Source organism: Hemiscyllium ocellatum, chromosome 36, assembly GCF_020745735.1.
Source record: "Hemiscyllium ocellatum isolate sHemOce1 chromosome 36, sHemOce1.pat.X.cur, whole genome shotgun sequence".
NCBI lineage: Eukaryota > Metazoa > Chordata > Chondrichthyes > Orectolobiformes > Hemiscylliidae > Hemiscyllium > Hemiscyllium ocellatum.
Window position 1 is genome coordinate 28062487 of NC_083436.1, and position 18358 is coordinate 28080844.

The 18358-nt window shown below is 39.6% G+C and overlaps 1 protein-coding gene across 1 annotated transcript in view; it reads left to right on the top strand.

Annotated features, from left to right (window-relative positions):
• LOC132833460 (dihydropyrimidinase-related protein 1-like) overlaps positions 1–18358 on the top strand; it is a 57371-nt gene that overhangs the window by 17010 nt on the left and 22003 nt on the right. The window contains exons 2-4 of the mRNA XM_060851773.1: positions 6947–7035; positions 9792–9976; positions 14935–15099. Of these exons, the coding sequence (XP_060707756.1) occupies positions 6947–7035; positions 9792–9976; positions 14935–15099 (439 nt within the window). The remainder of the gene's footprint in view (positions 1–6946; positions 7036–9791; positions 9977–14934; positions 15100–18358) is intronic.

The following is an 18358-nucleotide window of genomic DNA, read 5'->3' on the forward strand; positions in this document are numbered from 1 at the left end:
CTTCCTACAAATATATTTATTAATATGCTGAAAACACTCCATAACTTCTACAAAAATGTATTAACTGCCAGTATAAATTTTTTTAGAAATTAACAAGCCATGAACAAAATACAATGCAGATAAATTCACAATTAAATGCACAGTGGCAGCGTGTACAAGATACAATGCAACAGCTCACCAAGCCTCCTGAGACATTCTCTTCCAAACCTCTACCACCTAAAAGGACAAGGGCAGCAGATACATGGGATCACAACCACCCACAAGTTCCCTGACCAGCTATGCACCATCCTGACTTGGAATCCTGACACTGTACCTTTACTGTCACAACAAGTATTTCCATTACGGCAACAGCTTGGGTTGTAAAATCTTCACAGGCTACAACGGAGGCTATTTCCACACTGAAGATGGGCAACAGTAATTACATTCCAAGATGGGGTTTCTCCTACTCTTCAATATATTGATAGTCTCATTCATAAATTCTTTAAAAATTACTTATTTATGAAATGCTATTAAGTTGAATCCACTGTTTTTACTTTGGAGACCATAGGCTGTAGAAGACCAATTCCATCAGTTCTGAATCCCCAACAGGAGACACATTCAAACAGAGAAGGGGTTGTATTGCTCTGCAGCAGTCCCTGTACTCTGAATTCCCTTTGATTGCAGCTGTGAGCATAAGATTGGTAAATATTACACTCAAATTCCATTAAGACTAGAATTGCTGGTGGAAGCATGTGTTCTGGATTCAATTTATCTGGTTAACATTCCAAAACTTCAGACAATATAAATAAATTATATCAGCAAATAAGAAGATAAGCTGCTAATAAGACTGGGTTGTTGGATTCAGGGGCCATATGTAGTCTTCCTTTGTTGCAGTTTCTTTTGAAGTAGTCACTCAGGCAAATTCTCGAAGGATTGTTTAAGTCCTTTGCCATATGAATGCGGAAAACCCTCACATGTTTCACCATTTTCTCTTGGTGGATTTGCATATTTTGTGCAAAGCCCAATTAATTAAGCACTTGCTACTGAAAGGTGGACGATCCAGTGATTATATAAAATTTGAAAAAGTTGATGATGAAATGCAGGACATTGGCTGAATTTATTTAAAATAAATAAAAATAGTAAGTGCTGGAAAGACTCAGCTGGTCTGGCAGCATATTTGGAGTGGGAAACAAGGATAGTTCAAAATGACTTTTCACTGCTCTGGACTCAAAACATTAGCCATGTTTGTCTTGACATGGATGCTACCAATAAGCTGAATTTCTCCAGCACTTCCTATTTTTATTTCAGATCTTCAGCATTTTTTTTTATTTGAGGAATAAGTACATTTTACCTCTAAAACTGAAAAAAATTGTTGCTCACTTTTTCTGTTGCCTTTCTGGAAGCTTTGGTGAAATCATGAGCTCTGTAGACTCTTGACTGTGTATGGCATCAGTTTGGCATGACAAAATGTAATCCCATATGTGTTTTGAAATGTCTGGTCACTACACTAATCATTGTGCATTTTGTGATATCAAGATGTCTCTGTGGAATTTGTGTAGGGTTAGGAATTTGCGTAGACTTTGGTGTAGTCATTCCTTGTTCATACACCAATCAATCTCCCATGATTGTCAAACGTTGTTTCTGCTCTGATAATGTTTCAGCACTTGAAGTGCTAGATTATATTTTGACCACCCTTGCAGTCCAAGTCATCTGATCTCTGTGCACTCCTCATTATATATCTGAGTTGCATGAATTCCTCTGAATTTGATCCTCAGTTAAAGAGTTAGTTGCTGTAAAATAAGACTCTACTTCTGATAAAATAAAAAGATAAACTCCTTTTTTGCTCAATCCACTATAAAGTTTCAGAGTGTATCTGCTATTATGTGCACCTTGTCTGGAACATTGATTATATAACATAATCATATCTCATCAGTCTAAAGGCTGAATGTGAATGTGTAGAAGCATTCTTGAGGCTTCTTTTGATCTCAGTCACATTACCAAAAGTTTCTAGTCCAACTCATCTTGGAAGTTCAGTCCCATTGGATAATCTACAAGCCTTTCACATCCTCATGTAACTGCTACCACTTCCTTTTCAATGACTGCATATTGTTCAGTCTTCAAAGCTGTCAATAGTTTTCAATGTTCCTTCGGTTTGCGCTTGCATAATGACTAGTCCTAGACCAGCAGACAATATGTTCATGACTATTATAGTAAATAAACGTGGACTATAATGTGTGAAAACATCAGTAGAAAGTAACATCGCTTTAATCTTTACAACAGCTGCAATCTGTTCCTGGCTCCAATATATAATTGCTGACCTTTTTTCAAATAGTTTCTTATGGGTTGAATAGGATTGATTCAGTTGGGGATAAACTTTCATTTTTGCACATAAATGTCAAAACTTTACTAATGGCTCTAGTCTTCCTAGGAACTACTGTGAAGCCTTTTCCTTGCATAATGTGCCCTAGAAATGTCATTGTCAGTTGAGAGTATTGGCATTTCTCATATAGTGTAAGGCCTGTAATCCGTAGTGCTTTTAACATATCACCTATTTTGCTTCCAGGGTTCAAGTCATTGTCCTTTTGGAAAATCTCTGGTGCTGACTCGGTGAACTTGGTTAAAGATCTGTGTTTCCTAGATCTTGGAGTTTTATGTTTACTGACCTGACTCTCCCAGATTTCAACCATGGCAAGCTTTCTGCCAGTATTGAAATAGCTGCTCTTGTGTTGAGTGTACATTCTGTTTCAGTGCTGTGTACCTTCAAGTGATGAACTACAGTCTGTTTGAACTCTCTTTGACTCCATCTAGGAATGTTGTGTTCACGTTTTGTTCTGTTTTTGTCATTTTTGAACATTTTCCTAGTTGCCTGATTTCTAAATCTCTGGAAATTTTCCTTTTGCATGACCTTTTTGTCGATTTGAGGGTATAAAAAAATTCCCTGCTGCTGAACATTCATTATGGATTCACATCTTGATCAATCCAATATGATTGATGATGTTGATTTCTGCTCTTGACATTTTGGCTGCCTTTTTGAAGGATAATGACACTATCTTGGGATCTATACATGCTGACCATGTCAGAAGAATCTCTCAGGTTTGTTCTCAGTGCTGACTGAGTTTGTACCTGCTTTGTTCCAGTTTTAGTGAATTACATTGCCTGTTCTCCTTGGATTTAAGAAAATCTGACAGCTTCTCATGTCTAACGTTGACGACTAGACAGTTTCTAATTCATTCAAAGATCCATATTTGCAATATCCTTATAGATGATATAAATGCAAATGTCCTCTCAAGTGCTGACATTGCTGTTTTAATCTCACCTTTTCTATTACTATATTTCTTTTGGAGCTCAAAATATCAAATACTTTAAGCAATACATCATTGTATTTTCTTCCCTTCTCTTAGCAGAACATCATCAGCAATTGGACCTGTAGCATATAAAAACTTGGTTTGATGGCAATGCTCCTTTGTTAATAAGCCTGGACCATTCTATCATGTTGAAACTGTTTCACATGTCAGCGCAAAACTAAGGGCCAAAGGGCCTGTACTGCGCTATAATGTTCTATGTTCTATGATGATTCCAGAGCTTCCACTTCTGGCCTTGCTATGGGACCTTCCATATTATCGAATGGTAGATATTATGGCAAGGTCTGTACTGAAACTATCATCCTTACAGACGATCATTCTTGATTGAGTACTTGGGTTTGACCTTACTGTTTAATATATTCCAATCCCATTGAAACAACATCCTCACCCAATCCTTCAATTCTAAAGAAGGGCCATATCAGCCTCAAAACATTATCTCTGTTTCTCTCTCCACAGATGCTGCCTAACCTGCTGAATTTCTCCACACTTTCTGTTTTTATTTCAGATTTCCAGCACATTCAATATTTTGCTTTGAATCCAATCCTATGATGTTCCTCTTTAGAAGGTTGCTATTAATGGTGAGGCTTCAAAGTCTTCCAAGGTTCTTTTTCCAGCCATCAGATGTGTTGCTGCTGTGTAGTTCTGTAATCAAAGTTTTCTGAGGTCTTTTCTTTACTGTCAGAGTCCTTTTTTTCCTTAATGTATTGGCCTGTCTTTGTGGTCTTCCTGCTTTTCACTCAGCTGCAGTTTTGAAGTCTTCTGATGTCTTGCTCTGCCTTCGGAGTTGTATGTTTTCAGCTGTATCCCATGGGTTCAGAGGTAAATTCAGATCCTGCCTCTGTTCATTTTCCCTAGCTGCTACCTTCTGTTATATTGTACTTTAAGCCAATATTGATATCAGTATATTGAGAAACAGAACTGGAATATCTTCAGCAGGGCGTTCTGCATGTACGCTCCCCTGAGGCTGCTTGATTCTTAACGTTAAGTAAAGTTATTCAACTCCTTATGCTGCAACACTCCTTTGTTTACATCTTTATATTGTTGATTACTAAATACTCTAGGAAAATGTCCATGATCTCTCTCTTCACATGCTCATTCTAGTTCACTGTTACTGATGAGAGTCATGTGATGAAGTGCATCATCCCATTTTACCACTCTTTAATTTCACTGGTCCCCTTCAGGCATCATCCAGACTATTTGAGAGCCACCATAACACAGCTGATTTTACTATGGGGGTCTATGGGTAGGATGAGAAGGTAAGGCCTACGTAGGGCCTCAGCAGATCATGGACCCCATCAAGCTATTGACGTCATGTTGAACATCCAAATAATGGAGTTAAGCAACCCTCCTCCCAACCCCAACCAAAGCATGCTAAATAATCTAAACAAAGAAGAGCCTACATTAGAAGAGGTAATTGAGACAATAAAGGGAAGGCTGTAAAGTTAATTCCCTCCAGTTCCCTCCCCTTCAGTATTTAGAGGTACCCTCACTGCTTTATATTACCAGATCTCAGGCCTTCTACCATTGCCAAATTAATTCTCTCTATATCCCTGGATTACCATCAGCTACAATATTCATGCTTCTCAATACGCATTTTATTGCCCCTCACTCTTTGTCAGCACTGCCACCACCAGCACACACTGTACACCATTAACAGATGAACAGATCTCCCTCACAATGCTCTCATAAGCCAGCAAGCTCTGACAAATCCATGCATACCCCACAAATGCGTTTTTCATTTCTTACTGACATATATAACCATTTCCCAAATCCTCAGATACTCAAACTCTTCAGCTACTTCCAACTTTCCTCTTTAATCTTCTAGTTTTAGTTTCTGTTCCAACATTATGCCAACACTTGAGAATTGTTAACACATATGGTATTTTTAAATCAAATTTATTTCCACTTATTCATCATTTAAGTTTCATAAACATTCCTCATTCAGACTAGTTTAAACAATACCACACATATCCAGCATAAAATCTTTGACTAGGTGGCATTGAGTTAAAATTCTAGTTGCTGTACTGTTGGAAGTTTTGTTTTTTGGACGAGATGTTAAACTAAGGCTGTCTCAGCCCTCTTATCCTGTTTTGAAGAAATATAGGGGAGTTATCTCCAGTGTCTTGGCCAATATTTTATTCCCTCAATCGATGTAACAAAAACAGATTATCTGATGAGTATGAAGTTGCTGTTTGTGGAAGCTTGCTGTGTGCAAATAATTGCATGGTTCCCTCCTTTACAACAGTGACTACTCTTCAGAAGTATTACACTGGCTGTGAAACACTGAGATAACTGATGGTCATGAAAAATACATCTAAAATGATTCTTTCCTTTCTCCTGCTCACAATGATATATCATACTCGAGCCTAATTAAATATTGGGAACTTACTTTCAGTTGATAAGTGCCTGAAAGCAATCTTTAAGGAAAATATTAAGGCACCATTATATATTGATTTGTCACGGTAATAATCAGATTTAGAAAGTGATTTCACATCTTAACGTTGATTTTTTTTTCAGAAATAGAGATGAGCATGCTATAACCACATGTCTTCTTCATGGTTGGCAGCTATTTAGATAAGATGGGCTCTTGCTGTTATTTCTAGCTACACAATATGGTCTTCCAGATAATCAGAAAGACTATTAATGTCAGCTCATCTTGGCAATATTATGGATGGTTTCCAAAATGCTCTGCTACCACAGAAGATTTTTCAAGATTTTTCTCTTGAAAACTCATCAATTTATTGTATATGGTTAGGACAATTCCAAAACATATTAAATTGTCAGTAAATACCTCTCAGTATGTTTTATTTGTATAACCTGCTAGTCTCGAAAAAGAACAGGTTTTTTTTACAATATGCGCTAATATGTGATAACATGAGGAATGAGCTCACTAACATATTTATGCTAAGCAGTATATAATAAAATCCTCTTCATGAACTGAATGAGTTGATATGTTAATAACCATTGCAGTCTTCACCAGCTGAGAAAATAACCAAGTAAGAAAATAGACCCTTATTTCCAGCATTGCATAAAATAAGAGACTTTTGCTGATGAATCGTAGGTTATAAAAGGTCATTGACCAGAAACTCTCCACAAATGCTACCTGACCCACTGTATACTTGCACTATTTTATCTTATTGTTCAGATTTGTAACACTTGCAGTATTCTGCCTTTCCATGGTTGGCCCCATCTGCTGAAAGGATTTGAACTTTTACAGGAATTTGTATCAGTTTATGTACCAGTGCTTTTTATCCAATTCGTTTATCCCTTTTCTTCTGTAAGGGTTAGGGTATCTCGCCAAAGCATGTCTTTTTCTTGAATGAACCAGAACTGAGCAAGGATTGGCTGGTGGATTATACATTACCATAGCACACTCCATAGCCTAGAGACAGTTTGGTCTGAAATATACTTCTTTCTGCAAATAACCTCCAACTGCCCATTAACAAACCTTCCCATACTGTGTATAATTGCTGTCCTCTGTACTCTCTATAATTGAATTTTGAGCCAAAGCTTCTTGGTGCTTTGACTTTAATCTATTTATTTGGGAAAAATCCTTCTTTTTGGTCGTGTACACATGAGCTTGGTCAATTTTGTGTCTTTTATAGGGTGATCAAATTCTCATCAAAGGTGGGAGGATCATCAACGATGACCGGTCTTACTATGCCGATATTTATCTAGAAGATGGAATCATAAGGTAAAACTCATACAAGACCATGCCCCTCTGTTGCTCAAAATACTTTGTCAAGAAATATATATCTAACTGCTAATTCGGAAGATGTATGATTTGTAGATATTACCAATGGATAGGAAATAGAATACAGGACTAGGGCTGCAATGAAAACCTAAACCTAAACTTGCATCTAAAGTTTGAAGGTCATTTACCAAAAGAACCAGGTTACCTTCTGTTAAGGTAATAATCGAGACTGTCCTTCAATTCAAGGATGATGTCTATTCAGGGCTGTGTATTCATGTCATAAAACAGGCCGATTATCTTTGAGCACATGACGCAGGGCATCCTTCAAGCTGGTGGGAGCCTGAGTGCAGGGCCTGCTACCTTTCCTTTCCTTCTCTGTCACTCCTCTCCCATATCTTTAATGTGTTTTAGCTCAAAAAATGGTGCAGCTTTGAAGTAATTTAGAGCTTTTAACTTTTTGTTTAGAGCTATCTGAGATCAGGTGCATTTCCCTGATAACTTCTCTCTGCTGAATTCAAGCTAGGAAATTTTACAAATGCTTAAAGTTTTGGGTTTTTAACATTTACATAACTTCTCACACAGCTGTGGGATGTTAACAAAAAGCCTACTTCATTTGAATGAGCCTTTGCCGTGCTATAATTGCCCTGGATATTTTAGGGGTTCAAGATTTTTTTTCTTCAGATAATAAATTTCCCCAATTAAGAAAGTGTAGGAGATATTTAGGTTTGTTTCAATTCTAACAGACGAGGGCCTTTGAATGAGATGATTTATTAATTTTGCAACTTAGTTAACAGAAATTAACAAGCAGTACACCCAGAGTGGATAAATATATAGCTACGCTAAAATCAAAAGATGCTATTCTAAATCCAATAAAATTTAGTTTGGTGTCATTTATAGTTGATCATAAATATCTAAGAATATCAGACAATATCTGGAAATTTCTTAGAATAGAATGCCCAACTACATCTAAGAAAAGCAGATGGAGCTTAATTGAAATAAATATAAGGTGCTGTATTTTGGTAGGGCAAATCAGGGCAGGATGTATGTACTTAACGGTAGGGGTTGAGTGTGGTGCTGGAAAAGGACAGCAGGTCAGGCAACATCCAAAGAGCAGGAGAATCAATGTTTTGGGCCTAAGCCCTTCAAGGAGGAATTATGAACTTAAAATCCCCAACCATAGGTTCACTTGGACTACCTCAGCCACCTTCTCCCCTTCCTGGACCTCTCCATCTCCATCAACGGTGACCAACTCAACATGGATATCTTCTACAAACCCATTGACTCTCCCAGCTACCTGGACTACAACTCCTTCCACCCTGCCTCCTGTAAAAATACTATTCCTAACTCACAATTCCTCCGCCTCTGCCACATCTGCTCCCAAGAAGACCAAATCTGCCACTGAACACACCATATGTTTTGAGTTACTTGAAACGAACCCCGGTCTGTTACTCTGATAGCTACTTAGGGGGTTAACTGGGTTGTATCCTGAAGCTGTTGTTTATTCATTCACTGGGACAATTATTCTTTCTTTAATGAAGGTCAGGATTGGTTGTTTGTCTGTCAGCCTGCAAATGGTAGCGAATGCTCTTTCCTAAAACTGTCAGGAATACTGTATTCATGGCCTTGGAGTAGGTCCGTTCAAAATGTTATTGTTTTCTTTTTTAATTAAAGGCAGGAACAGAATGTTGGTCTTGTTTATCTCCCCTCAACTATCTTGTGTATTAATTCTCAGGTAGGCTGCCTCTATATGTTCATCTGGCATTTTGTATGAGCCAACATGTGCCATTCTGTTCCAGACCGTAATTTCCCCTTCCATTTGGTCAATGATGCCCTCTAGCGTATCTCATCCACTTCCCACACCTCCGTCCTTGAACCCCAACTGTCCAACTACAACAAGGACAAACCCCCCCCCCCCCCAATCCTCACCTTCCATCTAACCAACCTCCAGATACTCTCTCTACACTTAATGGTAGGTCTTGGTGGGGGAGGGGGTGGTTGCCGAACAAAGAGACCTTGTGATGCAGGCTCATAGTTCCTTGAACGTGGAGTCACAGGTAGACAGGGTATTGAAGAAGGTGTTGATACCCTTGCCTTTACCAGTAAACACATTGAGTAGAGGAGTTGGGATTTCATGTTTTGGCTGTACAGGATATTGCTTAGACCACTTTTCAGAATTGCATTCAATTCTTGTCCCTCTGCTGTAGGAAAGATGTTAAACTTGAAAGAGTGCAAAAGAGATTTATGAAGATGTTGCTGGGGTGGAGTTTTGTGCTATGGGAAGAGGCTGAATAGGCTGGGGCAGTTTTCCTTAGAGCGTCGGAGGCTAAGGGATGACCTTAAAGAGTTTTATAGAATCATGAGGGGCGTGAATTCTGACCAGATTCTGATTCAGAACTTTGCCATCTCTTGGTTCCCAATGTTGCTCCAATTCATTTTGCATTCTAGACTTTGCTGGACTTAACCTGGTAAACTAACCATCCTTCTCACTTTTATCTGCTGTTTCAGCATTCTCCAGAGTTGATGAAGTCTGTGTTCATGATATCCATATCCCTTAGTGCTGCATCCCCAGTGTTACATTATACGATAGGCTGTTAAAATGTTTGGCCAATGAGTTTCATAGGAATACAATTTTGCCAGAACATATCAATTATATTTTTCTTTAAATCAAAACATATATCCATTGTCAATAGTGATCCTGTTTGTTATGTTTTGTGCAAGGGTACTGTGCAACTTGTGACTTTCCTTTTATCATTCAGACAAATTGGGGACAATCTAAATATCCCTAACGGTGTGAAAACCATTGAGGCAAATGGCAGGATGGTTATTCCAGGAGGAATCGATGCAAACACCTATCTACTGAAACCCTACATGAACACTACTAGTGTGGATGATTTCTTTCAAGGAACAAAGGCAGCCCTGGCAGGAGGAACCACAATGATAAGTAAGAAATGGACCTTTCCTCACTTCACCCCACCCCCACAAGCTTCATAACTTCTGACCCTTATTGTCTACCCAGCAGAGCAGAAATTAGTTAATGCATGACGTTGAAATGAGAACTCAGTTGTTCAGTAAATTACTGGAGCATGCTAACATCATGCGACAGCTACATCAATTTTGATGGAAAAGGTTCTTGCAGTAACATATGGTACATTGTCTGCTAAAACTAACAATTCATTTTTATCAAGGTCATGAGAAAAAGGCATGGCACATTATGAACTGATGGCAAGGTAAATTTTTAATCTTTGGTTGGAGCTAGGATCCTTTATTCCAGTTATGACAATTCTTGGTATTAATTCTGAAAAACTCACAGAATTGATTTTCTATACCATTGAAAACTAATGCACATCATTGGCTTGCTTTTCATTTATGTCTCATTCTGTCTCTACTTTCACTCTTTGTGGTACATTTCCTCTATTTTATTCCTGTACTTTCACTTTCTGGATTTTTCTTCAAACTTGAAGTAATGATAAAAACACCTGATCAGAATTATTTAATTCTATATATTATGACACTAATATTCTTGATTGTTTCTTGTCAGAGCTCTCTTGTTTTTGTACTGTAAAACTGTGTCATGATGATGGATGGATTTCAGAATTCTATACCCTCAAGGCAGACCTGTCTATGGGGTCACTGCAAGGACACTGCACACATCAAAGCTTGACGTTTTCTAATATGTTTTACACAGGGTGGCTATCTTCATTCCAGAAGCATGCTCCTTTGTGTTGCCAACTCCCTACCCACCTATCACTTTATGAAAATTCTCACCAGAGGTTTAAACGACCTATACTGTGTATCTCAATATATAGATTCTACTGCAAAGCAAATAATGGAATATGTTGTACTGTAAGTAGTATGTTAGCTTGCTGAGCTGGAAGGTTTGTTTTCTGATGTTTTGTCACCATGATTAGGTAACATCATCAATGAGAGGCTCTGGTGAAGTGCTGGTGGTATGTCCCACCTCTCTATTTATTTCTTGATTTGTTCAGTTGGGTGATGTCATTTCCAGTTCTTTTTTTCAAGGGAAGGTAGGTGGGATCTAAATCGATGTGTTTATTGATGGAGTTCTGGTTAGAATGCCATGCCTCTAAGAATTCTCGTGCGTGGCTTTGTTTTGCCTGTCCTAGGATGTGTGTGTTGTCCCAGTCAAAGTGGTGTAGTTCCTTGTCTGTATGTATGGAAACTAGTGATAGTGGGTCATGTCTTTTGGTGGCCTGTTGGTGTTCATGCATCCTGGTGGCAAGTTTCCTGCTTTTTGTCTGATGTAGTGTTTTTACAGTTCTTGCATTGTATATTGTAAATGCTGTTGGTTTTGCTGGTAGTATCTAATGGATCCTTTCGGTTCATTACTCGTTGTTTAAGTGTGTTGGTAGATTTGTGGGCTACCATGTTGCCAAGCTGTCTGAGTAGTCTGTAAGTCATTTCTGATATGACTTTGATGTAAGGTAATGTGGCTATAGTTTTTGGTTGCGTTGTGTCTGCTTGTTTGGGTTTGTTTCTGAGGAATCAGCGAATTGTATTTATTAGGAACCCGTTTTTCTTGAAAACGTTGGATAGATATTTTTCTTCTGCTCTTTGTACTTATTGGGTGCTGCAGTGTGATGTAGCTCATTGAAACAATGTCTTGATGCAGCTCCTTTTGTTGAGATGATTGCTTCTGAAGTTAAGAACTTGGTCTGTGTTTGTTTTTCTGTAGATGCTGGTTTGAAGCTCTCCATTGAATGTACAGTTAACATACAGCTTCAAACCAGTGTCTACACAAAATCAGCAAACACAGACCAAATATTTAACTTCAGAAGCAATCATCCTAATACCCACAAACGGTGCTGCACCAATACATTATTTCAATGAGCTACATCACACTGCAGCACCCAAGAACTACAAACAGCAGAAGAAAAATATCTATACAATGGTTTCAAGAAAAACGGGTTCCTAATAAACACAATCTGCCGATTCCTCAGAAACAAACTCAAACAAGCAGACACAATGCAACCAAAACTATAGCCACGTTACCTTACATCAAAGACATATCAGAAATGACTTCCAGACTACTCAGAGCGCTTGGCACTATGGTAGCCTACAAACCTACCAACACACTTAAACAATGATTCATGAACTGAAAGGATCCATTAGATACCACCAGCAAACTAACATCATTTACAAAATACCATGCAAGAACTGTAAAAAAACACTACATCAGACAAAAAGCAGGAAACTTGCCACCAGGAAACATGAACACCAACTGACCACAAAAAGACACAACCCACTATCACTAGTTTCCATACACATAGACAAAAAAGGACACCACTTTGACTGGGACAACACACACATCCTCGGACAGGCGAAACAAAGATACACACGAGAATTCTTAGAGGCATGGCATTCTAACCAGAACTCCATCAATAAACACATCGAATTAGATCCCATCTGCTTTCCCTTGAAAAAAAGAACTGGAAATGACAGCACCCACCTTAAGAAATCTATAAATAGAGAGGTGGGACATACCACCAGCGCTTCATCAGAGACCCTCACTGATGATGTTACCTGGTCATGGTGATGAAACATCTGAAAACAAACCTTCCAGCTCAGCGAGCTAACTGACATACTTAACATCAACCTGAGCTACAAATCTTCTCAAAAATTGCCATGTTGTATTATCTGTCATTTTGATTCTGGATGGAGTTGATGCCCATTTGCATCCAACATCCAGAGTTTATCCACTGAATGTGTGGCACAAGCCAAAAATGTGCTCACCTACCCACACTATGCCAAGTGCAACTAATCATAAACTAGCAACAAGATACACAATGTAGTTTTATCTTTTTAATGTTGCCAGCTGTCTTAGTCATGTTTGCCTTTTTAGACATTTTATAATCAACTTGTTCAGACGTCATTACACACTTCTGGAGCAGATGGCATTTGAACGTAACCCTCCAGCATAGGGACAATACCACTGCACCACACGGTCAGCCTAGTACGATGCCTGAATTGCAGGATTGTTCAGTGCAGGGATGGGGGAGTTATGGGGAAAAGTCTGCTGCAGCGCTGTTGAAGGGCTATCCAGTTAGTCCCCCTCTCCTGTCATTTCTCCTTTGTTTTCTCTTTCATTTACTATTCAGAAAATGCCCATGTCCCTGTTACCCTTCTGCCTCCCAGTCTTTTCCCAGCTCCACATCTCTCCTCAGTTCACTAAAATTAACCTTTCTCCAGTTGCGTATTTTTATTCTGTGTTACTCCTTGTCTTTCTCCATCACCACTCTAAACCTTCTGATACAATGAGCACTATTACCAAGATGCCCCCAAATTGTGATGCAGGAAACATTCAGCCTCCACAGGGCACAGTTTGAGAAGTCGGCCAAGATTAAGGTTCAAGGACTCCTTCAACATGAACCTCAGGAAATGTGGGTTGTCCATAACAGATGGGGAAATAAATGCATAAGAATGAGCTACCTGGGAAACAATCTCAAGCAGTTGGTGTGGTTTCCTTTGAACAACAAAGAATAGTGAAAGCTAAAGACAAAAGGCAAGCTGGAAAACTGGGCTGTCTCCCACATTCTGCCCCTTGTGATCTTGGAGATATCTAATACTCTGCTGCCTTTGTTTTAACACATAACATGTCCCATTCATCCATCACTACTTTGCTCACTGATCTACTTTGACTCTCAGTAAAGCAATTTTAAAATTATCATCCTTAGTTCAAATCCCTCCATGGCCTCACTCCCAATATATCCGTAATCTTTTCATTCCCGCAAAGTATCTGTGCTTCTTTAATTCTGGTCTGTATCCACTCCTGAGTTTAGTCTCTCCAACTTTGCTGGCTGCACCTGCAGTTTCCAAGGTCCTAAACACTGGAATACCTTGCCTACACCTCTGTGCTCCTGTGTCATCTTTAACACAAAATAATATCAACTTATTTGATCAAATGTGGCTGCGTTTATTACTCTGTGTAGGTCCCTAGGACATTTTATTATATTTAAAGATGCTGAATCAATATGAGCTGTCATTATTATCACAATTACTAATATCAAAGAGCCGTACAGCACGGAAACAGACCCTTTCGTCCAACCCATCCATGCCGAGCAAGTTTTCAAAAGCAAACTTGTCCCACTTGCCTGCATTTGGCCCACATCCTTCCAAATCATTCCTATTTAAATACATGTTCAAATGTCTTTTAAGCACTGCATCTACTACATCTTCTGGCAATTCATTCCACATATGAACCACCGTCTGTATGAAAAAGCTACCCCTATGTCCCTTTTAAATCTTTCTCCTCTCACCTTAAAGTTATGGCCCCTTGTTTTGAACTCACCCCATCCCGGGAAAAGACCTTTGCTAATCACCTTCTCTATGTCCCTCTCGATTTCATAAAGCTCTCTAACTAAAATATGGCAAACCATCAATTAAATATTGAAGCATTCTAGATTGTTCTGAAAGCCACTTTGTACACCCCAGTCCAACATCGGCATCTCCAAATCAGAACTAAAGAACGTACCATTTCCATTTTGACCTGTTTCAGTGCTGAGTTGGGAACTGGCATTATATTTCGTATCGTCGTATTTCCATTTAATGAGCATATTGAATTTTTTTGGATAATTTCTGGTATCGCCAGAATATAGCTTCAGGATTTTCAGAACTCAACTATTTCGCCTTCCACATTTCCTTGGATTTATTTCAATTGTGAAAACATTCTGAAGTAAGGCAACTTGCTCATATTTGTTAAAGTTATAGCAACATGTGTAACAAAGCATTGAAATTCCTGAGGTGTCAGCTGACATAGCAGCCACATGGAGTCCTAAGATGGATGTGTCCTGCTCTATGTTGAGTGGTACTGAAATCTTTTAGAATTTCTGTGTGATTGAGGTTGCTAATCTCTTGACTCATGTCTAAATATTTTGTTTGTAGTTGATCATGTTGTGCCCGAGAAGAATGCCACTTTGCTGACTGCTTTTGAAAAGTGGCATGAGGCAGCTGACAACCGATCCTGCTGCGATTACTCCCTGCATGTGGACATTCCTCAGTGGAACGAAGGCATCAAAGAAGAGTTGGAAATCTTGGTACAAGAGAAAGGTCACTACGCTTCAGATAACATAACTGTCAAGGCATTGTTTGAGTTTCAGGGGCTAGACTTTACTGAGGGACACGGTTCTCACCAGCCCACACTGTGAGAGCTGCCAGCCAATCTGGGAGACCCGCCTGAAAAGTCCCATTAGGGCAAGTAATGGACACTGCTGGGGATACAAGGGAATATCGGGAAAGAGGTTTCATGGGCACTGGACTAAGGTAACTTGGGGCTTTTTTGGACAACGAGGTACTAGGGACTTGAGGACCCTTAGAGGTCAGGTTTGTGTGTCAGTTGTCCTAAAACATTGAGTTCACTTTAGCCCTTTAAGGAGGGAAATTTGCCATCCATACCGACACAGAAGGACCAAGATACATTTTGGGGTTTTAAAGACATCACGGAATATGGAGAGAAAGAGGAAATAAGAAATTGAGATGGAGGATCAGCCATGATTGTATTGAATGGTAGAACAGACTCGAAGGGCTGAATGGCCTAGTCCCGCTCCTAGTTTCGATGTTTACATGTGACCCCAAACCACACCAGCATGGTGGATATTTAACTGCCCTCTGAAATGGCCTAGAGTGCCAGTCAGTTCAAGGGCAGTATTAAATGACCAACCTTGTTGGCCTTGCCAGTGACACCCATATCCCATGCAAGAGAGAAAATACATTTTAAAGCAGGCCTGGTGTGAGGTTGGATAATTTGTCATAAGTGGGCATGACTGGCTGAGATGGACTTCAGGAGTGAGAGTCAATAACAGATGGAGACAGGCAGGGAGTGAGTGACAGGGTTTGCACAAAGCTCTTGACTCAGGATTAAGTACTAGGAAAGGTTAATGTTGCGGGGCATTGTGCTGGCAGAGATCATATTGTTATGGTATTATTCGCTATCTATTTTTTTGTATGGTTTGCTGATTGGTGAGTACTAAACTCTCATAATGCAGGAAGGAAGCTGATTGTTGTTCTGTAATGTCTGATTGGTTATTATTCACAGGATTAAAAAAAAACTGAACCTGTAAAAAAGAAAAGTTTTTTTGTACTTTTCTATCATATTACAAATCCTGGCATTCAACGGGTAGTAGAAATTTAGAACTTTCCCTTCCAAAAGGCCACTGATGTTTGGACAATTGAAACTTTCAGGACTAAAATATGTAGTTTTTTTTATTAGGTAAGAATATTGAGGAACGTAAGGAAAAAATAGGAAAATAGGGTTGACGTGTAGATCATTGTAAAGTCCACATCTTTTTATTTTACCTATTTTTGAATATGGTCTGACTGGGAAAATGGACTGTATTCCAACAAAGGACTGAGGAAGGAATTGCTGTACTTTTAAAATGCAGATAATTAAAACTCATTATGAGTTGTGTTACACAGTTGCTTTGTAATCAGTTGGGGAAGGTGTAAAATCAACTGCACAGCCACAGTGCGTGTGTAAAAAGTGAGATTTGATGGGCAACAGATTACTGATTGGTTTGTGGAATTGTGACAAGTTGTGAATGGCAAAAGTCATCAGCCTGACGATAACTCTGTGATTGATTCTTGAAAGGTGAACAGCCGGTGGGTGTAAATGATACAGTGAGAAGCCCTCGGACCTGGAGAAGGGAAAGTGGTGCTGATTTCTCTCCAGTGTAGTATCTTAAGCTAAAGAAAGCCAGTTGTTTTCTCTCACCAGTTACTGTGAGCTGTCGCTTTAAATAAATAAGTCAGAGAGTTTACAATTTGTGAACCGGTTGCTCTGGGCCTCCTGTGAGGCAGTGATGGAGCCCAAAGGAAAAGATCAGACAATTAAAGGAGTTGAGAAAAGCCAAGCCAGGGAACTATAGACTGGTGAGCCTGATCACAGTGGTGGATAAGTTGTTGGAGGGAATCCTGAGGGACAGGATGTACATGTATTTGGAAAGGCAAGGACTGATTAGGGATAGTCAACATGGCTTTGTGCATGGGAAATCTGTCTCACAAACTTGATTGATTTTTTTTGAAGAAGTAACAAAGAAGATTGATGAGGGCAGAGCAGTAGATGTGATCTATATGGACTTCAGTAAGGCGTTTAACAAGGTTCCCCATGGGATACTGATTAGCAAGGTTAGATCTCATGGAATAAAGGGAGAACTAGCCATTTGAATACAAAACTGGCTCAAAGGTAGAAGGCAGAGGGTGGTGGTAGAGGGTTGTTTTTCAGACTGGAGGCCTGTGATCAGTGGAGTGCCACAAGGATCGGTGCTGGGTCCTTTACTTTTTGTCATTTCCATAAATGATTTGGATGCGAGCATTAGAGGTCCAGTTAGTAAGTTTGCAGATGACACCCAAATTGGAGGTGTAGTGGACAGAAAAGAGGTTTTCCTCAGATTACAACAGGATCTGGACCAGATGGACCAGTGGGCTGAGAAGTGGGAGATGGAGTATAATTCAGATAAATGCGAGATGCTGCATTTTGGGAAAACAAATCTTAGCAGGACTTATAACTTAATGGTAAGGTCCTGGGGAGTGTTGCTGAACAAAGAGACCTTGGAGTGCAGGTTCATAACTCCTTGAAAGTGGAGGCGAAGGTAGATAGGATAGTGAAGAAGGCGTTTGGTATGCTTTCCTTTATTGGTCAGAGTATTGAGTACAGGAGTTGGGAGGAGGTCATGTTGCAGCTGTACAGGACATTGGTTAGGCCACTGTTGGATTATTGCATGCAATTCTAGTCTCCTTCCTATGAGAAAGATGTTGTAAAACTTGAAAGGGTTCAGAAAAGATTTACAAGGATGTTGCCAGGGTTGGAGGATTTGAGCTAAAGGGAGAGGTTGAACAGGAAGGGGCTGTTTTCCCTGGAGCGTTGAAGGCTGAGGGGTGACCTTATAAAGGTTTACAAAATTATGAGGGGCATGGATAGGGTAAATTGACAAAGTCTTTTCCCTGGGATCGAGGAGTCCAGAAGTAGAGGACATAGGTTTAGGGTGAGAGGGGAAAGATATAAAAGAGACCTGAGGGGCAACTTTTTCACACAGAGGGTGGTACGTGTATGGAATGAGCTGGAAGAGGATGTGGTGGAGGCTGATACAATTGCAACATTTAAGAGGCATTCAGATGAGTATATGAATAGGAAGGGTTTGGAGGGATATGGGCTGGGTGCTGGCAGGTGGGACTAGATTGGGTTGGGATATCTGGTCGGCGTGGACAGGATGGACTGAAGGGTCTGTTTCCATTCTGGACATCTCTATGACTCTAAATGATAGGAATCCTGAGGACTGCTGCCATTGAGCTCCTTCCCCAGTCATTTGTCTGT